At 43.2% G+C, this 24889-nt stretch overlaps 1 protein-coding gene across 1 annotated transcript; it reads left to right on the top strand.

Annotated features, from left to right (window-relative positions):
* Positions 1-597: 597 nt before the first annotated feature.
* Positions 598-16299, top strand: TSPAN3 (tetraspanin 3). The gene is made up of 7 exons (XM_040413611.1): positions 598-755; positions 4212-4403; positions 7219-7293; positions 10150-10251; positions 10336-10488; positions 12061-12144; positions 14597-16299. The coding sequence occupies exons 1-7, from the start codon at positions 693-695 to the stop codon at positions 14687-14689; spliced, it is 762 nt and encodes a 253-aa protein (XP_040269545.1). The 5' UTR covers positions 598-692; the 3' UTR covers positions 14690-16299.
* Positions 16300-24889: the final 8590 nt, after the last annotated feature.

Below are 24889 nucleotides of genomic sequence, written 5' to 3'. Positions count from 1 at the left end.
TTATGTAATATTTGAATAAATAATTCTTTTATTTAGCCACGCTAGATATTCATCCATCTACCTAGATATTGGAGTGCCCCCCAATTCTTCTTTTATTGGTACACTTTTACTTTGACTGTGGGTGTGTCGTGGGGCGAGCACCATACCCATTGGATCTTGAGTGGTAAGTATGTCACCTCTTTGTTGGAAACGCAAAAAATAGTTGAGGTCATTTATCAAACTGGTGTAGCGTAGAACTGGCTTAGTTGCCCATAGCAACCAATCAGATTCCACCTTTCATTTTCCAAAGGAGCTGTCATAAATGAAAGGTGGAATCTGATTGGTTGCCATGGGCAACTAAACCAGTTCTACTGTACACCAGTTTGATAAATGACCCCCAAGTGTGTGTGGATGAGGCTTTGAGTTGTAAAGTAGAAATGAATAGACTACATCCATTCAGCTGAACTCTCTTCTGTAATCTACTCTACATTATGTCACCCCTGCTAGATTGGAATATGATAGCGTCCGCCTCTTTCTGGCGCAGGTTTTTAGAATCACTTCCCTAAACAAAGATGGAGGACGGCTCTTCACGAGTGGGCGGCTTCCCACCGGTGTCACGTTACGCTGTGGGCGTGGCAGAAGCTGGTTGCCTGGGGAGCCCGTAAGCCGGGAGCTGCGTCACACGGCGGAGCCGCCATATTGTCAGCGGAGAGATGGGGCAGTGCGAGGTGATCTCCTCTAAGACCGTCCTGGTCTTCCTGAACCTCATCTTCTGGGTAAGGCTGCGGGCGCTTGTCCTCAGCGGGGAATCCTGCGGTGCTGGCTGCGGAGACCCGCGCTCTTGTTAGGACCACTGCGGGCATGCTGCGTGGCGGCCGGGCTGGTGTCGTGGCACAGTTGTTATTAACCCCCTGCGCGCTGTGCTGCCTTTGTGTGGTGAATTGCAGATGTCCTGCATGAGATGAAGCGGCTCCGGGTGAAATCCATCTCCTGCCCCTCAGGTTACTGTGCCTACCAGTCTGAGGGCTCAGGTTACCACCAGGATTTTACCCCGGAGCACAGAGATAGTCAGCCCTGCTCAGATTTAACCCCTTCTTTTCTGAAGACATCACGTGTTTAATGCGCCGTATGATTGTAGAATAATTAACGGTGATGTAAAACTTCTCCTTGGTTTCGTCTTTACCGGGTCCACAATGTGGTAAAATCCAATATGAGCCCTTAGGGTGGGGCTAGGCGGCAACGCGTCGCGGAAAAGCCACGCATCGTTTTTATAATGATAGTCCATGGTGTCGCGCTCCGACTGTGACCAGACGGTTGCAAAAAAAATAATCCATCCACTTGATTATCCTTCTGAAATCCCTGGTGCGTCGCATGTGGCAATGTAGCTGTGCCCTATGTGTCACGTGACTTGTTGCCGTAGCGTTATCCTGGGGTCAGCGCGATGCCAGCGATACCGTCACACCAGCGCTTTTATTTAGATTTATCACTTGTAAGGAAATAATTTTCTAAAGTAATAACAATGTAGCCTCTTGTGACGTCGATGTGCGAGGGCTGTATTTACTGGTATTAGTTTGGGAAACGGATTGAACAGTGATCATTATGATGGGACGACCCCTGTAAGTCTTCTGAAATAATGACCCCTAAATCCCTTTCCTCAGATACTGAGGTTAGGACTGTATCACTGATTTTATATTCTGCTCTTGGGTTTTTACGCCCCAGGTGCATTATTTTGCACTTATCAACATTACATTTTAGTTGCCAGATTTTTGACCATTCCTCTAGTTTTCCTAAATCCTTTTCCATTTGGTGTATTCCTCCAGGAACATCCACCCTGTTACAAATCTTTGTGTCATCAGAAAAAGACACCTTACCATCGAGGCCTTCTGCAATTTCGCTGATAAAGATATTAAACAATATGGGTCCCAGAACAGATCCCTGAGGTACCCCACTGGTAACAAGACCTTGGTCTGAATATACTCCATTGACTACAACCCTCTGTTGTCTGTCCCTCAGCCACTGCCTAATTCATTCAACAATATAGGAGTCCAAGCCCAAAGACTGCAATTTATTGATAAGCCTTCTGTGTGGGACAGTATCAAAAGCCTTACTAAAGTCTAGATAAGCGATGTCTACTGCACCTCCGCCATCTATTGTTTTAGTCACCCAATCAAAAAAATCAATAAGATTAGTTTGACAAAAAATGTCATTTGACTCCTAAATTTTTCAGGTTGGGCATTGGCTCCTTGCTATTTTTTTTTTTTTTTTTATGGAGCACTCCCACTAATCTAATTTTAGAAAAGTCTGTTTTTCTAAAATCTAAAACTTTTGTTTTTGTGTGGTGTGACTCAGTCACTGTACTTATAGTAAACCACACTGACTGGTGATCACTAGATCCCAAGCTTTCCCCTACAGTAATATCATATACCAGTGTCAGTTATGGAGTAATAAAACTGTAGCCTAAAGAGTGTATTAGAGGCAGATGATCGCTAGGGAGCATTCCTATGACCCCCTGTTGGCAGTCTAGTACTGTCTCTAGATGCCTGTTTATCGGGCAATTGTGATTTTTTTTTTTTTTTTTTAAGCATGCTTAGAAATCACAATGGTGGCGGCGGCAGATCACGCTGTGTAATAGTCATCTACCGCCGGCACACATTGCCCTACATGGGGATGAGCGATGGCATAACGATTGCTCCTCTTGCACATGACCGTATGTTAATAGAGCTCTATCAAGGTGAATAGGACAAGGGATTAAAAGATCCCAGGTTCTAGCCCCTAAGGGGGGAAATAGTTATTAAATAAAAAGTGTAAAAAACGAAATATTAAAGGGGTTCTGCACTTTCATTTAACTGAACTATCCTCTGGATAGATCATCAGCTTCTGATCGGCGGGGGTCCGACACCCAGGACCCCCTGCCGATCAGCTGTTTGAGAAGGTAGCAGTGCTCCAGCAGGGCCGAGGCCTTCTCACTGTTTACCGCTGGCCCACTGACGTCACGACTAGTATCAACTAGCGTGAGCGGGGCTAAGCTCTGTTCACTTGAATGGAGCTTAGCCCCGCCCACGCTAGTTGATACTAGTCGTGGCGTCAGTGGGCCGGCGGTAAACAGTGAGAAGGCCGCGGCACTGCTGGAGCGCTGCTACCTTCTCAAACAGCTGATCAGAAGCTGATGATCTATCCAGAGGATAGATCATCAGTTAAATGAAAGTGCAGAACCCCTTTAAGTATAATTCACCCCCTTTCCCAATTTTACATATAAAATATATAAACAATAAATATATCACATATTGCCACGCCCGAAAAGTCCGAACTATTAAAATATTCAAAAAAAATCTCCTATGTGGTGAACGCTGTAACAGAAAAAGTTATATATTTTATTTTTCAAAAAATGAAAATGCACAGAATATCGGTAAAAATTATCGGGTATCGGCCTGAAAGTTCACAGGTTATCGGTATCTGCTCTAAAAAAATCTATATCGGTCGATTCCCTACTTTAAGGCCCATGATTGGGGCAGTTATGGGGAAGAAGCATTCTTAGGACAGACCAGTGTAGCTGTAGGATCGAGCCATCTATCATTCATCAGGTGACCTCATGGTTTCTGGGCAGCAGATCACACTGTGTAAGCAGGAATCTGCTGCCCCGAAACAGTGATTCTCTATGGCATCATGTACAAGGCTACCAGGCCTATCGCTTTCAATCAACGGTTTACCCAAACTCGGCACAGGGATACCGTTTGGGCCCTGAGAGCACTGCACTTCCAGGGACCGCCGCCTTAGATGCCGTGGTCATAATTGACTATATGGAACCTGCGGAGTTAAATATTGACCATTGGCATTATCGCCGATAGTAGATATTAGTCCTGATTGTATGTTGTGTGAAACAGCAGAAACCCAGCAGCCATTGTGGATGCCGACATCCTCCGTACATGTACAGCGGATGTTGTGAACGTGCTAATCACCGATGAGACAACCACCGCGTACAACTGAATTTACAAGGGGCTGATATTTAAATGTTAGCTTTCTGACAATCTGCTCAGCTCCTCCTGCTGTATAACATGCTGCAGATTACACTGCATTTCATGGTGATAGGTTCCCTTTAAGAGTGTATGTATACAGTGTTCAGCACCATGTAAATGAGAGATTGAAAATCTCATCTACTTAGCTGGTTCTGGGGAAAATGGTGCCTTTATGTCCAGATGATATTGTTAACTTGCTGTTTCTTTTTATAATTTCAGGCTGCAGCAGGCATCCTGTGTTATGTGGGGGCCTATGTCTTCATCACTTATGACGATTATGACCACTTTTTTGAAGATGTTTACACCCTGATTCCTGGTGTAATTATAATAGCTGCAGGAGCCCTCCTCTTCATCATAGGCTTGATTGGTTGTTGTGCCACAATCCGTGAAAGTCGCTGTGGGCTAGCAACGGTAAGTGGACTGTTTATATACAGAGTCATTTAAATGTAGAGTGCCATAAAATGTGGTGGTTTCCATACTTCTGTGGCCGGCTCTTTCCTAAATAATGAATTTAGAGAGCCATGTACATTTGTGGCCACCCCTCCGTTACTTGTCCGCCAGGATGCAATGATTTGCTGTAAAGCGACCCATGCACATTATTTTTGAGTCCTGGCATTCAGATGTGTTTTGAGGACCTCTGTACCAGCAGCAGCTGGCACAAGTGTCTCTCCATGTTATGGTAAGATGGCCAGTTTAAGAATAAGGCTTCGTTCACATCACCGTTCAGCCTTTCCGTTCTCCTGCTCCGTTTAGGACGGAGAAGGCACATAACTGAGCCAAACTGAACTTAAGGACCCCATAGACTATAATGGTGTCTGTTATGTTTCCGCTCAGAAGATGATTTTGAAGCGGAGACAAAAGTCCTGCATGCACAACTTTTGTCTCTGCTCCAAAATCATCTTCTGAGCGGAAACATAACGGACCCCATTATAGTCTTCTGATTATCTGACCAATATCTGTCCAATCAGACCAATAGTTTGTGTATAACAAAAAAATCTGTGGTGATTGTTCAGATAATCGGTTGGTGTAATACAGGATTTAGCGGCCTATTACTCTGGCGACATTTGGCGAGGACAATCAACAATTATCCATTGCACAGGCTGAAGGAACGATTGCTACCACAGTTCCTCCCCCATTCAGTTCTATTGATTATCGGCAGCAGATCCCTGAATATACAGGGAGATATGCTGCTGAGAATTGGGCATCTTTCATCCTGATGAAAGATGCAAATTAGCTGACTGCTGATCGGCGGCGAGTTTATACGGTCCAGTTATTTGGAACTAGTGTTCCGCTTTGGGGCTTTTTTTTTTTTAACTGCCCATTTGCATATAAGATGGGTAGGTAGTACAGACTGCTCGCCAGACATGCCACCAAGACATAAGGAATTTGCAAAAAAAAAGCTCCATGCTGAGCTTAATTACCTGCACTATTTACCTAGGGATCATTTTGTTTTGTCTCTTATCTTTCTGCTGACAACAGGAAAATTTACATTGAGAAACACATTTATTCATTCATTAAGTAACAGACGCAAAATACAAAAGCCTTTTATTAGGCTATCTGGAACCTTGATATGCAAATCTCTGGATTGTTTTATTTTTTTTAAGGGGTTATCCGGGAATTTAATATTGATGACCTGTTGTCTGGATGGGACCCGCGACCCCCTCCCCGGCGCCGATCAGTGTTAGAAGAGGCCAGGTGCTTTGTGAGTGCTGCTGCCTCACTAGGCCATATGATTTCCTGTGACACTGATTAAAGAGGACCTTTCATCAGTTTTGTAAAAGTCTAATTAGGGTGTTACCTTTTTAGGGCGGCCCCCACTGATGCCATGGCTTTTTTTATTTTTTTAAAGACATTTTTACGGTATTGAGTTCCGTCACAGGGGCTTAATACCGGAGAAAAACGGATCAGTTTTATTCTAATGCATTCTGAATGGAGATCGTTCCATTCAGGATTCATCAGTTCATTCCCTCTTACGTTTTTTGGCCAGAGAAAATACCGCAGCATGCTGCAGTTTTATCTTCGGCCAAAAATCATGAACACTTGTCGGAATGCCGGATCCGGCATTAATTTCCATTGAAATGTATTAGTGCTGGCATTAAAATTGTCGCATCTATTCTTCCGGTCTGCGCATTCGCAGACCTTTGAATCTGTGAAAAAAATTAAGACTGGATCAGTTTTTCCGGATAACACCGGAGAGACAAATCCAGTATTTCAATGCATTTGTCAGACTGATCCAGATCCGTCTGCCAAATGCATCCATTTGCGTCCGGATTGCCGGATTCGGCAGACAGTTCCAGCGACGGAACTGCCTGCCCGAATCCTCTGATGCAAGTGTGAAAGTACCCTAACACAGCACAATCTGCTGCTGGCAAACTATGATTTTTGTGGCCGCATGAATAATGCGATTCATTGGGGAGCTGGTGGCACTTTTGCACTGCCAGATAATCACTAACAAGCTTTCCTTGGCTATTTTAGGAATCCCATCGAATGGAGGGTGGCCATGCTTCCACAGCTCACTTGGGAGAGAGAGGTGTGGGTCCCAGAGTTGGAGATCAGCACCTATCCTAGTGATATGCCACCAATGACCCCTCAAGTCACGTTTAATGCCATTCTGCATTGAGCGATGTTGTGTACCGTTATTAACCAGATTACCATTCATAAATTCTTCTTTTCATAAAACCAAATTCTCATCATTCCTCATTCATTCTGATTTCCCAGTTTAGGTCACCTCTACTCTTGGGTCCCTTCCACACAAGCGAGTTTTCTGCAGGGTGCAACGCGTGACATGAACGCATAGCACCCGCATTGAATCCTGACCCATCCATTTTTTCACGCATCAGTTCTGCATTGTGTGAAAATCGCAGCATGTTCTATATTCTGCTTTTTCACGCAGCCCTGCCCCCATAGAAGTGAATGGGGCTTCAGTGAAAAACACATTGCATCCGGAAGCACGTGCGGATACAATGCGTATTTCACTGATGGTTGCTAAGAGATGTTGTTTGTAAACCTTCAGGGTTTTTTTTATCACCGTGTGAAAAACGCATTGCACCCGCGCGGAAAACACTTTGCAGACAAAACTGACTGAACTTGCTTGCAAAATGTGTGTGTTTCCCCGAAAGCATCCGGACCTAATCCGTCACGCTGGTGTAAAAGGGGCCTTATAGTTATGCAGCCAATTTTTGCACCTGTTTGACCATTTATAACATCTGTGACTTTCTTTTCTCAGTTTGTGATCATCTTGCTTTTGGTATTTGTTACTGAAGTTGTCGTGGTCGTTCTGGGATACATCTACAGAGCGAAAGTAAGTGATATCTGCACGTCACTTGTGCCCATTTGTTTCATGTTTTGTGTATTCACTTGCTTTCATTGGGAGAATTTATCAATCCCTGCACTTCAGAACTCTTTCTTCAAAAGGTTGCAAAATAGGACATTTGTGACTTATTGAGGTCTCTGGCAAAAACAGTGTGTGACATTTTTGCATTTTTACACACCTCACCCCAGTTTTAATTAGAAGGTGGAAGGCTGGTGTGGTTTGCTATGTTAAAGGTCTTCTGTCACCCCCTCCGCTCTGAGAGAAGGATGCTCGCCTCAGCACTCCCTCAGTGCGCCTGCGCCGATGACGTCTTCTCTTTCGGTGACGTCATCGGCGCAGGCGCACTGAGGGAGTGCTGAGTAGGCGAGCCTCCTTTTCTCAGAGCGCCTGCGCCGAATAAAGACAGGCGCAGGATTTAAAATGATGACACGACCAGCTGGAGGAGTAGAGCGCTCCCTGGCCCTGTCAATCGACAGGACGAGGCGGCGGTTTTTTGCTGCGGCTACCAGCAAGTAGACGCCCTACTTGCTGGTAGTGAACTGATTAGCATATTTTAAAAGATCGTTTTTTAAGGAAAAGAAGCCACAGCCAAAGGTAAGAGCCCTATGTAGGGAATAGTCATTATAAAAGGATTTTAACAAGCCCAAAAAAAAAGGGGGGGTTTTGGGGGTGACAGAAGCCCTTTAATGGGCATCTCCCCAAATTGTATTACTGGGACTTTTAGGGACCTTCCCCTCCTGTCAACAGCATTGGTACAGGGGGAGGTATCAATGATTGATAAAATTTTATGTATAATTGTGTATGTATAGATAGCTGATAACCTCCCCTCCATTTCCAATATCTCTTAGCAAATGCAAAGATATAAGCATATAAATTAGGACAGGGGTGCTCAACCTGCGGCCCTCCAGCTGTTGCAAAACTACAGCTCCCAGCATTCCCAGACAATCTACAGCTATCAGCCTGCAGCAGGGCATGGTGGGAATTGTAGTTTTACAACAGCTGAAGGACCACAGGTTGAGCATCCCTGAATTAGAGGTTTTACTGAATTTTTCCCTACAAAATTTTTCCCTTCCCCAGCTCCTTTTGCTCTATCCATGCTGCCTGCAGACAGGTCATCTTTAAGACCACCCTAGTGAACAGCTCTCTGGTACACAAGGGAGGTGTTATCAGTGATTGATAACATTCTCTGCGTAAGTCCCCATGCATACAACCGTATCTGTTTTGTGGTCTGCAAATTTCAGATTCCCAAGATACGGATAGGTCCATGTGCCATCCACGTTTTATTTTGCGGAACCCTTCTTTTCAAGAGGTCCGTGGTCCACATTTAGCGGACGTAGTCTCTTTTTGCAGAACAACATCTGGATATGGAAAGCACACGAATGATCGGTGCGCTTGCCACATCTGTATATATGTTACATGAAGAGCTGGAATATGTCCTATACTTGAAGTGTCCACAAAAAATGCAGATGCAACACGGATTGCATTCGTATTTTGTGGATCCGCGATTTTTGGACCACTTATTGGATAGTTTGTGTGCATGAGACAAAAAAGTGTGTATACAGGAAGTGCTGTCAGTCATTGAGAACACCTCACCCATGTACGGAGAGCTGTTTACAGGGGTGGTTTTAGTTAGAAATAACAGAGATTAATTTGTGTGTATAATCATTAAGACCGCCCACTTGGCTACTGAGCTCAGAAAAAGCTGAGATTTTAATGAATTAAATACAAGTTTTACTGAATCTTTCCCCGCAAAAATATATCAATCAGCTGAGCTCCTGCTTCCTGCAGATCACTTCAGTATCCCTCTCTATGTATCCCATTGTGTCCGCATTGAGTAACTTGACACATTTTCTGATGTCCGTTTTCTCCAGATGTGTACTTGGCTACTTTCTATGTTCTGACTTTTAATGGAATTACTCTTATTTAACTTCACTTGACAGACATGTGAACCCAATAGCTTATTCCTAAGGTTGGGTTTTACATCAGAGATGCTTTTTCTATTTTCTACTCAAGTATTGGAATAAAAAAACAAAATACAGGCACAAACAGCACTGACATAGCCCTCGTCCTAATTGGATCTGTTAGGTTCCCCTTACATTTTTTGCATTTCTATAGGCTGAATACCACAGCACTTTTTTGCCAGCATCTGCAATGAAAGCTCCATTGGGAACTTCTGTCCCAAGATGTGGACCTAGCCCAGGGCTGGCCAACCTGCGGCTCTCCAGCTGTTGCAAAATTACAACTCCCAGCATGCCCAGACAGCCTACAGCAGGGCAAGGTGGGAATTGTAGTTTTACAACAGCTGGAGAGCCGCAGGTTGGCCAACCCTGACCTAGCCTAAGGGCTCATGCACATGACCATGATCAGTCTGGGAAACAGTCTGTATGTCGGTTGCATCTCCCGGGCCGACCATGGCTCCCCTCTCCTGAATTGTCCTAGTAATTTATGACAGTCAGTTCATATCTGATTGCGGAGCTACTACAATGTACTCACATGATTATATGAGTACACTGCAACCGCCCAGTGATCAGATACTGACTGTATCAAATATTATTAGGATACAGAAAGCTGGCGGCAGGGTAGACGTAGTCAGCCCAGGAGATGCGAATGACACATGGACTGTGTTTCCCGGACCGATCATGGTAGTGTGCATGAGCCCTTACTTTATAATTGTCATCTGCGCTCCCACAATATACTGCTGTCAAGTACAAGGAATTTGGCAGAAATTTGAGTTAGTCTATGTGATTAAAGAGCATTACAAAGTGTGCAGTGGATTTCCAGAGACGCCCAACTTAACAAACATAACCTGGCGCTAACTAAACATTCTGTGTTGTATTTCTAAAGGTAGAAGATGAAGTTGATAAGAGCATTACAAATGTATTCAATCAGTACAATGGCGTTTCCTCTGACTCAGCAAGTCGGGCAATTGATTATGTTCAGAGACAGGTAAGAATATGTAAGAATACATTTGTGGAAGAAATAATTATCTGTACTTATCCGCATGTTAACTGGAGAATGGTCTGTTTACAGCTTCATTGCTGCGGGATTCACAACTATTCAGACTGGGAGAAGACCCCATGGTTTGATAAATCAAAGAATAACAGTGTACCGTTAAGCTGCTGCCGAGATAATGCGTTTAACTGTACAGGCAGCATGAGCAGACCTGGCGATCTGTACTCTGAGGTAAGCCACATGCACACTATTTGTGTACTTGTAGATAAAGTTGGCAGTGTTTAATTTCCCAATGCAGCATTTCACTTGCTTGAAATAAAAATGGATTCATAGGGAGAGATTTATCAAGACTTGCATTCCCATATGCAGTCTTAACCCCCTGTGGCTAGAGTAACATGTCCCTAACTTATTAGGCTACTTTCACACTTGCGGCAGAAGAATCCAGCAGGCAGTTCCGTCGCCGGAACTACCTGCCGGATCCGGAAAAACGTATGCCAACTGATTGCATTTTAAGACGGATCAGGATCCGTCTTAAAAATGCATTGCAAGAATGGATCGTTCTGTCCGTTTGTCATACGGACAAACGGATCCGTTTCGATATATTATTTATTTATATTTTATTTAAAATATATATATAAATTAAGGCAAGTGTTCAGTTTTTTGGGCCGGAGATAAAACCGTAGCATGCTGCGATTTTATCTTCTGCCTGATCAGTCAAAACGACTGAACTGAAGACATCCTGAACGGATTGCTCTCCATTCAGAATGCATGGGGATAAAACTGATCAGTTCTTTTCCGGTATTGAGCCCCTAGGACAGAACTCTATGCCGGAAAAGAAAAACGCTAGTGTGAAAGTACCTTAAGAGCAAGATGTCTCTTTATAAATCGGGCGCATCTGTCACTGTCGGGCATTTATTTACGTATACGTAGACTTGTGCTGTAACTTAAAGGGAACCTGTCACCTGGATTTAGTGCATAGAGCTGGGGACATGGGCTGCTAGATGGCCACTAGCTTATCTGCAATACCCAGTCCCCACAGCTCTGTGTGCTTTTATTGTGTTAAAAAACAGTTTTGATCCATATGCAAATGACCTGATATGAGTCCTTTATCCGGAGATGAGTCCAGCGGAAAGGAGCCCGGCACTGCCCCGCGTCCTCCGAATCTCCTCCTTGCTGGCTGACGTCGCAGAGCTGGAGCGCTGAAATCTTGCGATGCGCGAGCTAGCGCATGCGTAGTTCGTTCCCTGTGCTGATGCCAGTACAGGGAATGAACATGATGCCGACACTGCGCATGCACTAGCTCACGCATCGCGAGATTTCGGCGCTCCAGCTCTGTGATGTCAGCCAGCAAGGAGGAGATTTGGAGGACGCGGGGCAGTGCTGGGCTCCTTTCCGCTTGACTCATCTCCGGATACAGGACTCATATCAGGTCATTTGCATATGGATCAAAACTGTTTTTTAACACAATAAAAGCACAGAGAGCTGTGGGGACTGGGTATTGCAGATGAGCTAGTGGCCATCTAGCAACCCATGTCCTCAGCTCTATGCACAAAATCCTGGTGACAGGTTCTCTTTAAGCCCGTTTCTGACATGTTGTAGTTAATCCAGCTGCTGGCAATAGGATGTGCCTCTCATGCTTATCCTCACCCCTTTCAAGAAGTGGGGAGGAGTTAAAAAAGTAGCAAATTATAGTGCCATAGTGTAATTTATGACTCTTTAACACCGCAATAGTGACGAAAATAGGTTAATATGTGCCCCTGATAGTGTTGATATATGTGTGTTTTAAAATGTGTTTATTTCTAGGGCTGTGAGGCACTGGTGGTGGAAAAACTGCAGGAAATAATGATGTATGTAATATGGGCCGCGCTAGGGTTCGCTGCAATACAGGTAAGATGTTCTTATGATGTAAGAGTACATAATTGTAATTCAATAAAATTATTTTCACACTCGCCACAAATCTGATATTGATAGCCTGTCCTAAAGATAGACCATCCATATCACAGTCATGTGATTTAAATAGGCTATTGGATACACAAGCTCAGTTATCACTCTGTACATACTGAATCATTCACCAGATACGGCAGAGAGAAAAGCACCTCTACTGTGACATCCAGTTAGCCTCTCACTGATTACTCCTGCCATAGTTTTATGACCACCTATTACTCAAAATATCCAACACGCATAATTACTGTAATTATTATATTTACTGTTACTGGCTGCCTGTTTGAAAGAACAGGGCCGGTAATGCCCAGCAGTCTGCAAAACTGACACGTCTCATAACTATAGCCAGCTTTAGGTGTCCTTTCCTTCTTATGCACATACTCAGTCTAAAGGTCCCTTTACACAGGACGATATTACAGCACATAGTGTTCCTTCCCAACAATGTGCTGATCGCTGGTGGAGGAGACCACTGTACTTACATGCAGCGATCTCCTCCAGCTTTTTCCATTGCTGTTCCCCATACTGACTCATTATTTGCCGGCAGGCGATCGTGTTTACACGGCACAATATGTCAGTAAACCATTATTTTTGCGTGCGCACAAACAATTGGATTACTCGATGAACCAGCATTTCACTCGTTTATCAGGTAGTCGGTGGCACATTTACACTGCCCGATCACCGCATTACTATGAACACTAGTTAATGATAATCTATGCAATTCTCGCCCCATGTAAAGGGCCCTTTAGTAAGTGACTGATACTTTAAAAGTTGTCATCCTATAAATGAAATATACAATCAAAGTGTGATGCTTGGAAATGTTCTCTTGTTTATGCACTAAAATGACTAGCACTCATAGCTGAAATGTCTTGAGAACCTGAACGACAGGTTTGGTTTCCTGTATTAATGGTAACAATGATTGACGTTTCTACTTTGCCTGCCTCCTAAAATACTTACAATTACCAGTGCTCAGTTTTTGGTCTGGGCACGTCTGCCATACACGGGGTCTAAACCTAGGCAGCTTATAGGGTTATCTTCTGTCGACTGTATAGGGGATAATTTAACTGATTGGTTGGGTTGCCTGTTCCTAATGGTGTCCCTCCATTAATTTTCTATGACTGCAGGGGATAGTTCAGCACTGTACTCGGAACAGGGAAATGGGACATGCATTTTTGGGTTTGGGCCTCCCACCAATCATTTAGTAATCAATAAGGGATAATGTGCAGTAACCAGATTAATGTATAGTGACAATTAAAAATCCTTGCCAAGCTTACAATTGCTTAAATAAAAGTATAGGCATTCTCACCTTATTGATCCTCCAGAGCTCCCGCTGCTGTCTGCATACGAACAGTGGTGACTTGCCGGGATACAGCAGGTGACTGCTGCAGCCAGTGACTCTTCTCAATGGTCTACAGCTGAGGACAGTGATTGGCTGCACTAGTGAGATGCTGAATCTAATCACATTATACAGATTACAGACTGCTGTGACTTGCAGGGTTTCAGCACCTGACCGCTGCAGCCAATCACTGTCATCAGCTGTAGACTGCTGAGGTCAGTCATTGGCTACAGTGGTCATGTGCCGTGTTCCAACATGTCAGAACTGCTGTTTCTGAGGTGCCTAATGTTGATGACCTTTCGTCAGGATAGATCATTAGTATTCAATCAGTGAGGGTCTGACATCCCGCACCACCACTAATCAGCTGTTCCCTGCAGGCCTCGGAAGTAAGCATATAATTTAAAGGGGACCTGTCACCATTAAAATGCAGTGCTGTTTGCAGGCATCATGTTAGAGCAGGAGGAGCTTAGAAGATTAATATACAGTTTTGTGGGAAAAGATTCAGTACAACTGAATTTCTGCTTTTTCTGAGCTTCGTAGCAAAGTGGGCCATCTTATTGGTGATGGCTATCAATTTATACACACAGGTAAGGATGTCAATCACTGATGAGGCCAACTATTGACCAAGCTAAGGGCAGAGAGTTAAATGAATAAATTACAAGTTTTACGGAACCATTTGCCATAAAATGATATATCCATCTGCTCAGCTCCTCCTGCTCTATAACATGCTGCCTGCAGATTTTCATGTTCACAGGTTCTCTTTAAAGATAAAGCGAAGAGTTTTATGGTGTCTTAAAAAATCATATTGATTTTTAATTTTGAAAGTTGATTTGTATTGTGCATTGAAAACGAGTAAATGGGAGATTGCTGTTCTGTATATTTACATGAGACGGGACAGGACCATAGTCTGGTTTTTACCACTATACCCTGTGTGTTTTTTGGGTTTCAGTTTGTAGAATTATGTGACTGTTTATATTTTAATACCCATTATGTATTTCTGCACTACTGTCTCACCAAAAGCTTTTGAGCTCAGGTTAACGGCCTTTTATTTGCTTCTCGTTTTAGCTCCTGGGTATGCTATGTGCATGCATTGTGCTCTGCAGAAGAACTCGTGACCCGGCCTATGAACTCCTCATTACGGGTGGAACCTATGCATAAACCCAACTGGTCACCTTGCCCCCTGTCCTTCCCAAGGAATCCACTCTGGGATAAGACTCTCCTTGTCAAAGTAGTTTTTACTCCGCTGATTCTTAGCTATGAGCTGACAGTGGGTTACCTCTGGTCCTGGACTCTACCTTCAGCCTGTCACTTTAATAGAGTTTTTTTGTTTTTATTATTTTGTGAGATTTGTAGGTTTTAGCATTAGCATCTGATGTTTTGCTATAAGATTAGTGGTGACATAAAGGCAGCACTGTGATTAAACCATTGCTCAGATTCCAGTTCTGCCGGGATCCCGGACTCAACTTGCTGAGTGATGTCTTAAGAACATGCTGCTGTGTGTGGCATTGTTTTCTCCCCTTTTGGATGGCAAGAGGTTAATACCTGGACATCTTTTTACCTGCCTACATCCTACACACAGTTGTATTATTATTATTGCACTCTTTGGACAGCTTCATGCAGCAAACAGCTAGTATTTTCCAAATGTCTGAAGACTATTCATGTATACTTCTACACATCCGAGGTAGTTTTTGTACTGGTATATGGAGAAGTTAAAGTATCAGGAGCTACATGCTGGATTTAACCATGTAGCACACACTACTATGAACATACATTGCACAGAGAGTGGTTGTAAATCCTGATGTAGAAGGCATATTATGTAGTATTGACCTCACACACAGGAAGCATATATAGCTCCGCCAACAAGTATCCGCATTAACCTGCCCCTTCCCCTAAAATATTTTTACTTCCCTTGTCCAAAGGTGTAAAGGAAAATATTCAAACTTAATTTAACACCTTTTCTCTAACTTGTGAGTTTCCTTGGAAACTCATCATGACTTCTCAGCAGTTCTGGAACTAAATTTCTGCCCTCTAAGGAAACGCCAATTTGCAGAGGAGATTGTGGGATTCTTAAGAGAATTGGTTGTAGTACACTACAGTTAGGAGGGAGTTTGGTCCTCCACACACGTTGTGTGAGATTCTTGGCTTGATACATAGTCTGAATAAGATGCAGTTGACCCTTTTCTTTTTACATCAGTAGTATGCAATAAGAAAAGAGCACCTATAGTTTCACAAGAACTGTTACAGTGCAGGACTTTGCAATATAGTCATCTCTCTAAATCGTTGCCAGGTAATTTTGCCGTTAACACGCAGCATGGACCGGCCAAGTTCTGTACTGAAGCCTGCACTCAAAGGAGTATTCCACTTGTTAAATTATCCCCTCTCCACAGCTTAGGGGATAATTAAGATCGGAGGGTCCTACTGCTGGGACCCTAACTGATCACGAGAATGGGCACTCTGTATCCCCGTGGGGTCATCTCCAAATGAACAGATGGCAGGTTGGGCACGTGAACTGCCATTCCATTCATCTAAATGGGAGTTTCAGAAATAGGTGAGCAGTGCGCATGGTCGACCTACTGCTGTTATAGGGAACAAGCTACCAGTACCATGTTCTGGAGCAGGAGGACCCTGATACGTTTATGGAAAACGGTTCAGTAAAACTTGTAATTTATTTATTTAAATCCCTGCTTGTTTTGCGCTTTGAAGTCAAGTAGACGGTCCTATCAGTGATAGACAACCTTCCCTCTATGACTGTGTATACAGAGATAGCTGTCAATCACTGATAGGACCGCCTCCTTGACTTCAAAGCCCAGAATGAGCAGGAATTTAAATGTATAAGATAATGTTTTCCCATAAAACTATACATTAATCTGCTCACCTCCTCCTGCTTTATAGCATGCTGCCTGCAGCTCAAACACCATGCTCAATGTGACAGGTTCTCTTTAATTTTCGGCGCTCCAAAAGGTATAGGGTACCCATTCTCATGATCATTGGGTGTCCCAAGTGGTAAGACCACCACTAATCTAATGATTATCCCCATCTTGTGGAAAAGGGGATAGCTTTTAACAACCAGAATACCCCTTTAACTGGAGAGTGTCCTGCTCTGCTTCCCAGCCTACCAGAAGTACGGGAGCCCAAGCAGCAGGATGCAGTGCCGCTGACTTCCTCACTGAAGACAGTATTCTGAAAGGCTGAGCGGGGTGCAGCCTGCAGCACAGACCTTGGCCAGTGAAATTCCCAAGACAGTGATTTAGAAAGAAGATTATATTGCTGCGTTTGGCACTGTAATAGTATTTCTTGTGAAACTGGAGGTACTCTTTTTAAAGAGGACCTATCATCGGTCCAAACATCAAAAAACTGCCGTGTGAATAACCCCATAGACTGCCATTGGTCCTAAAACGGACTTGTGATAAAATGTCCATCGTCTGCCTGTAGCCTAAAGTTCTTTATACATAGTTGGTAATCACCTACAGATGTAGGAGAGTTAACACACATGGTTTATGAGACGTTTTATCCAAACTAAATGCGTTAAGGAAACGCCTTCAATTGAGTTAAGAGATTTGAGTTGTGTTAACCCTGCTACATCTGTATGTGATTATAGTAGCAACCTTAGCATTCCCTGCATCAATATTGTCTCCATTTAGAACAAACAATTCTGGAACTGGAACTTGACCTGTAAATAGTGACGGATTTCAATAAAACGTACATCTACCTTTTGTGTGTGTGTTTTGTTTTATCTTTTTATATGCAGGTTAAAGCCGCTTTTGGTGCTCTGTTTAGATCCTGTGTCGCAGGTTCCATCAAAAATATTTAACAAAATAGCTCTGCATGTGGTACTATTATGTTCATTAAGATGCTGGTTTTCCTATTTGAAACCCAACAGACCCCATAACAATCTGTGGGGGCCACCGGGCTTTGTTCACTTCAGTTGTGTGGATCCAGCATGTCCGTTTGTTTAGTAATGGAGCAGGACAACAGAAATCAATATCACTAATGTAAAAGCATAAATGCTGAAAGAAATGGTGGCTCACCTGGCTAAATCTATGAAGATAGCTGCTCTAATCTAAGACTGACACCCTCAGACAAATGGAGAAAATGAATACAAAATATAAGATTGGCACACTAGTATCTGGAAGTAGAATAGGTATGATTTAATGGGTACATGTGGGTAAAAACTGGTGATAACACCTTATTTGACATTTATTGGAACGATCTACGTCCTGACAGGAGTCATATTTTTTCCACATTTGATGAACTTGCATTTTTACTTAATTTGACCATCTGCATCGTTTATATGAAGTGAGAATAAACCGGACCATTTTCACTTCATCATCTGCGATCAATTGACATTTTCTTGATCCTTTTTCTTCCCCGACCAACTCAAAGATCCTTTAACCACCACCCCCCCTTTTTTTTATATATATATCACTTATATATATTTTTATGATGCCTTATCACCAGTTTTTACCCACATGTACCCATTAAATCATACCTTTTCTACTTCCAGATACTAGTGTGCCAATCTTATATTTTGTATTCACTAATGTAACAGCAGCCTAATTATGTTAGAAGGTGTACCTCTCGGGACCCCTGCATGGCCCTGTACAGCACCATGCAGAAGCTTTTGCACAAAGGAATGTCATTGAATCACTCACAGGAACGACGGTCGGCATCTTATGGTCCCCAGGCCCTGTTGTTGGCCTGTGTAGAGCTTGGCTTTAATACAGCGCACAATCACTTTCATTTTTCGGCCTGTACTTTTCTGTTCAGTTTTTACTAACTGTGCCTTTAAAGGAATTAAAATGATATTTCAGCCAATATATTTTTTTTATATTGTTTGTACCAATTCCTTACTGTTTTTTTTTTTTGTTTTTTTTTCTCCTTTTCCTCTTCTTGTCAAAGTTCAAAACCTATTGAAACACTTGGGTGCAGCAGTACGAAGTCCCATAGCTAAGAACCACACCAGTCAGTGCTGGATGTATATCCATGTGTGTTTTTTGTTTTGTACATGCTGCTGATAACTGATGCGGATTGTTATTCTATATAAAATATCTGATCAGCAACAAATTAATTTGTTGGCTGATCTCTCGGCATGTTGACACAGGGCAATGACTGGAACGAGCATTCAAAAGCGCAGTTGTTTGCCTATCAGCAGCCCACGTGGATGGGTCTTAAGACTTTCTTGCTGGGGAATATACTAGAGGTGTCTGATTCCTGGCTGCTCGGGAAAGCAATGCTGTTATTTTTGCATAGATGGTGCTACAAGAAGCATAAACACTCCCTGTGCTATTTATTTTCCTTTTATACTAAATATCTTGTGATCCGTGTATTAGTCTGTGGCCCGTTCCATCAGTTGGTCTTACCACATCGTGCTTTCTGAAAACAAGTCACAGTCCTATTGTCAATTGAATGTACAGGCTTACGCCTCGGCCTTGGGGGCTGCACACAAACTCTTTCTTGACGTGCGTATTTGTTACCTTTTGTGAAGAGCTCTCTTATTGCAGCAGATGCAGGTCATAGGTCTCTACTTTCCCAAGGACTTAATTCAGGCCCTTGCAAGACAGGATATTGTATGATTTTCAGAAGAAGAGAATAGGATATTAAGATGGGCAGAAAGCTAAAACAATAGCTGATGATATAATGAGGATTTTCTTGTAGAATTGTTTTAAAAATTAGATCTGAAGATGACCTAATCCAGTGAGAAATGTTGAGTCACTTGAAATCCTATCTATGTAAATCAGAATCCCATGGCTATTAAGAACATGTCTAAACTTTTGAGTAGATTTAAAGGGAACCTGTCACCTGGATTTTGGGCATAGAGCTGAGGACATCGGCTGCTAGATTGCCGCTAGCACATCCGCAATATCCAGTCCCCATAGCTCTGCGTGCTTTTATTGTGTCAAAAAAAATATTTTATAGATAAGTAAATTAACCTGAGATGAGTCCAGCGTGAAGGAGCCCAGCACTGCCCCGCATCCTCAATCTCCTCCTTGCTCCCCGACGTCACAAAGCTAGAGCGCCATGTTCTTGGGATGCGCGAGCTATCGCATGCGCATTTCGTTCCGTGAGGCTGATGCCAGCACAGGGAAGGAACACTATGCTGACACTGCACATGTGCTAGCTCGCGCATCGCGAGATTACGGTGCTCTAACTTTGAGACGTCTGGGAGCAAGGAGGACATTCGGCGGGTGCTGTGCTCCTTCACAGTGGGAGAGTCAGAGAACGCTGGACTCATCTGACAGGACTCCTTTAAGGTTAATTTACATATCTATGAAATCATTTTTTTGACACAATAAAAGCACAGAGAGCTAAGGGTACTGGATATTGCAGGTGTGCTAGTGGCAATCTAGCAGCCCAGGTCCTCAGCTCTATATCTAAAATCCAGGTGACAGGTTACCTTTAAAGGGCTTCTGTCACCCCACTAAACTTTTTTTTTTTGTGTACTTATAATCCCTATCCTGCCATATTGCCATACATTATGTTATTAATAATTTTCGTTCAGTAGATTTAGCAAAAAAACTTACTTTTATGATATGCTAATTACCTTTCTACCAGCAAGTAGGGCGTCTACTTGCTGGTAGCAGCCTCAGAAAACCCGCCCCCTCCTTCTGTTGATTGACAGGGCCAGCCCTGTCAGCATTTCAAAAATCGCGCGCCTGTGTTGATTTGGCGCAGGCGCTCTGAGATAAGGAGGCTCGCCTCCTCAGCACTCCCTCAGTGCGCCAGCGACGATGACGTCTTCTCTTTCGGTGACGTCATCGGCGCAGGCGCACTGAGGGAGTGCTGAGGAGGCGAGCCTCCTTATCTCAGAGCGCCTGCGCCGAATCAACACAGGCGCGCGATTTTTGAAACGCTGGCCGGAGGAGGAGATCGCGGCTGGCCCTGTCAATCAGAAGGAGGGGGCGGTTTTCTGCGGCTGCTACCAGTAAGTAGACTCCCTACTTGCTGGTAGAAAGGTAATTAGCATATCATAAAAGTATGGTTTTTTTTTTTGCTAAATCTACTGAACGAAAATTATTAATAACATAATGTATGGCAGGATAGGGATTATAAGGACACAAAAAAAAAAAAAGTTTAGTGGGGTGACAGAAGCCCTTTAAGGCTACATGTAAAAATCAGCTTTGCAAAGTGACAAATTTGGTGTAAATGATAAGCCGGGGGCCTATGTCTTTGCCCATACCCTGCCCAACCATGCAGGGTACGATGGAAAGTCTTGAGGGTGAGATAGAGGCCACTTGTAATTGAAGTTGCAGACTTGAAGTTTGTGCTTTTCCTTCCTTCCTTCCTTCCCTCTCCAGATTCTGGAATAAAGGGTAATGACTCAATGTTCCTGTGGATATGATGCTTTTAATGGGGCACAAGGAGCTACAAGCGCTGGATACAAATTTCCTCATTGTAACCAGCATTGTCCAGTAGAGTTTTTTTATTTATTTTTTCCATCTTTCATACTTTGTAATAACTGCACAGTCCAGTATTATAATACAACATTTTATAAAGTTTATAGTTCTGACCATAATTTAATATTTATGAACCAGGAACTATAGACTTTCCCAGCTGTGTTGGCAGTGACGTCTATTCTTGGTTTGTAAAGCATTAAAGTTCATAGCTGGAGGTGTTTAATTTCACACTCCCCCTTTACCAACATTTACTTATGTGTCACATTAGCGTATCCATTTCCTGCTCAGAGGCCGCTCTCAGTGCTGGTGAAATAAAACCATACCAATGCTATGCCCTAGACATTATGCACACCCATTCTTTTCTGGAACTGATCCAACAAGAATATGAAGCCTATGTCCATAAAAGAAAAAAATAATAATCATGTAAGTCACTAAATCCACAGTGATCGTTTTCACAGTCATAGTCCTCCAGCAAGCTCTATGGTGGAAGACATTGGGGGGGGGGGGGTCCCCAGATTCCCAAAAGATTTACCACAATTTATGCAAGAAACCGACATAAATTATAGTCCACCTATAAAAACAAAAAAAATCACGTGCTTTTTCTGACTGTACCCTAAGGCCATCTGCACACATTTTTCTGCGCAGTTAGGGTCTATTCACACGTCCGCAAAATGGGTCCGCATCCGTTCCGCAATTTTGCGGAACGGGTGCAGACCCATTCATTTTCAATGGGGCCAGTATGTGCTGTCCGCATCTGCGGATCTGCACTTCCGCAAAAAAAAAATAGAACATGTCCTATTCTTGTCTGCAATTGCGGACAAGATTAGGCATTTTCTATTCTAGCGCCGGCGATGTGCATTCCGCAATTTGTGGACCGCACATTGCCAGTGTCCGTGTTTTGTGGATCCGCAAAACACTTACGGACGTGTGAATGGACCCTTATCGTGCAGAAAAACAGCAGTGTATTACAGTACCAGCAAAGTGTATGAGATTACACAAATGTGGAAATTGACCTGCATTGGGGATTTCAAAATCTGCAGCATGTCAATTATGTTTGCAGTTTTAGCTACGGATTTCACCCTTTCCAATGGAAGGGTGAGATCTGCGACAAAACCGCATCAAATCTGCAAGGGCAGTCCCCAAGACTATGTGAGTTCTCTTCAGCAGACCTTACATTTGTGGAGATTTACAAAGTTAAATGCACCTGAATGCTAGCTCAATTTGCACCACAAACAGGTGTAAAAGTGTGTTTGTTTTTTTTTGTCTGGAGCACCAGGTGCAGAATCCTTTTGAGCACTGTCTTTGTAACTCCCCTTGAGTGATTGAGCTAGACATCAGCATGCTGAGGCCAGAGCTGTGACCTAGCATGTGCATATATACAGTCGTGGCCAAAAGTTTTGAGAATGACACAAATATTAGTTTTCACAAAGTTTGCTGATAAACTGCTTTTAGATCTTTGTTTCAGTTATTTCTGTGATGTAGTGAAATATAATTACACGCACTTCATACGTTTCAAAGGCTTTTATCGACAATTACATGACATTTATGCAAAGAGTCATTATTTGCAGTGTTGGCCCTTCTTTTTCAGGACCTCTGCAGTTCGACTGGGCATGCTCTCAATCAACTTCTGGGCCAATTCCTGACTGATAGCAACCCATTCTTTCATAATCACTTCTTGGAGTTTGTCAGAATTAGTGGGTTTTTGTTTGTCCACCCGTCTCTTGAGGATTGACCACAAGTTCTCAATGGGATTAAGATCTGGGGAGTTTCCAGGCCATGGACCCAAAATGTCAACGTTTTGGTCCCTGAGCCAGTTAGTTATCACTTTTGCCTTATGGCACAGTGCTCCATCGTGCTGGAAAATGCATTGTTCTTCACCAAACTGTTGTTGGATTGTTGGAAGAAGTTGCTGTTGGAGGGTGTTTTGGTACCATTCTTTATTCATGGCTGTGTTTTTGGGCAAAATTGTGAGTGAGCCTACTCCCTTGGATGAGAAGCAACCCCACACATGAATGGTCTCAGGATGCTTTACTGTTGGCATGACACAGGACTGATGGTAGTGCTCACCTTTTCTTCTCCGGACAAGCCTTTTTCCAGATGCCCCAAACAATCGGAAAGAGGCTTCATCGGAGAATATGACTTTTCCCCAGTCCTCAGCAGTCCATTCACCATACTTTCTGCAGAAGATCAATCTGTCCCTGATGTTTTTTTTGGAGAGAAGTGGCTTCTTTGCTGCCCTTCTTGACACCAGGGCATCTTCCAAAAGTCTTCGCCTCACTGTGTGTGCAGATGCGCTCACACCTGCCTGCTGCCATTCCTGAGCAAGCTCTGCACTGGTGGCACTCCGATACCGCAGCTGAATCCTCTTTAGGAGACGATCCTGGCACTTGCTGGACTTTCTTGGACGCCCTGAAGCCTTCTTAACAAGAATTGAACCTCGTTCCTTGAAGTTCTTGATGATCCTATAAATTGTTGATTGAGGTGCAATCTTAGTAGCCACAATATCCTTGCCTGTGAAGCCATTTTTATGCAACGCAATGATGGCTGCACGCGTTTCTTTGCAGGTCACCATGGTTAACAATGGAAGAACAATGATTTTAAGCATCAACCTCCTTTTAACATGTCAAGTCTGCCATTTTAACCCAATCAGCCTGACATAATGATCTCCAGCCTTGTGCTCGTCAACATTCTCACCTGAGTTAACAAGACGATTACTGAAATGATCTCAGCAGGTCCTTTATTGACAGCAATGAAATGCAGTGGAAAGTTTTTTTTGGGATTAAGTTAATTTTCATGGCAAAGAAGGACTATGCAATTCATCTGATCACTCTTCATAACATTCTGGAGTATATGCAAATTGCTATTATAAAAACTTAAGCAGCAACTTTTCCAATATTTATGTAATTCTCAAAACTTTTGGCCACGACTGTACACTACTTACTATAGCCTTACCACATTGACAGTTTCTATGCTTAGAAAGCTAATACACATTACTGGTTTATTCACAGGCACAATATATGAATATAAATAAACCAGTAATATGTATTAGGTAACTCTAGAAAACCACTCTTCTCAATATGATAAGGCTATAGCTTGGCGGTAAGTGGTCAGCCTTGCATTTAGATGTCCCAGGGCAGGCATCAATTTTTTATTTATTTTTTTCTTCAGTTATTTTTTTTTTCCTCCATCATTTAACCCATAATGAAAGGCTATAGCCTTACTATATACCATGGTATTGCTGGCCCTGCCTACTTATGTTGTCAATTTGGATCCACTTAAAACATGGGGCCACTTTTTTTTTTCTTTTCTTCCCTTCCCCAGGGCCACTCTTAATTCCTAATCCACCCTTGCTAATCAGTGACTGTATACAGGAAAGGCATTGCAAAGTAGGAGATCGGACCAGAATGAAAACTAGTGGGGGTGGCGATGACATGCGCAGTTAACGATTGACGACGCCAAGCAATGCGTGGACATGTAGGGCGAGATGTTCATTGGTGGAGAAGGTACCTTGACAAGTGTATACAGGTGCATGTGTTTTGTGGATCACCTGCTGGCATGACCCCATTGGTACTTTTCCAAGTGTGGGGCGGTGGTTTAAAGGGAACCTGTCACCAGTTTTATGTGGGCAACATAAATAAGTGACTGATTCTCTTAGCAAAATGCTGGGTCACTTTCTTTAATTGACCCAGTCAATCTGCCAACATCTTGTATTGAAAAGCTCCAGCTCATAATGATGAGTCCTGAATATTCATGAGCTCCTGACTCTCCCTGCTTCTGATTGACTTCTTCTTATTTTCCATATGAACCAGCAGCAGGTGGGCAGGGGAGTGGCTATAGCTGTTAATTAAATATACGCTAGACTCAATGACATCACGCCGGACTCCAATCAGCTCATTAGCGTGTGGCATGCAGCATCTTTGTGTGTATATTATGAGATAACCATCTGTCACACCAGTAAGTGAAT

Source organism: Bufo bufo, chromosome 1, assembly GCF_905171765.1.
Source record: "Bufo bufo chromosome 1, aBufBuf1.1, whole genome shotgun sequence".
NCBI classification, from domain to species: Eukaryota; Metazoa; Chordata; class Amphibia; order Anura; family Bufonidae; genus Bufo; species Bufo bufo.
The sequence above is the reverse complement of the archived record's forward strand: the minus strand, read 5'-3'. Positions and strand labels throughout refer to the sequence as shown.

Bases quoted from the DNA above. Each gene is read 5' to 3' on its own strand.
- TSPAN3 (XM_040413611.1), top strand. From the start codon at position 693: ATGGGGCAGTGCGAGGTGATCTCCTCTAAGACCGTCCTGGTCTTCCTG. The intron at 756-4,211 runs GTAAGGCTGCGG...TTATAATTTCAG, and splicing joins TCCTGAACCTCATCTTCTGG to GCTGCAGCAGGCATCCTGTG. The intron at 10,252-10,335 runs GTAAGAATATGT...GTCTGTTTACAG, and splicing joins TTGATTATGTTCAGAGACAG to CTTCATTGCTGCGGGATTCA.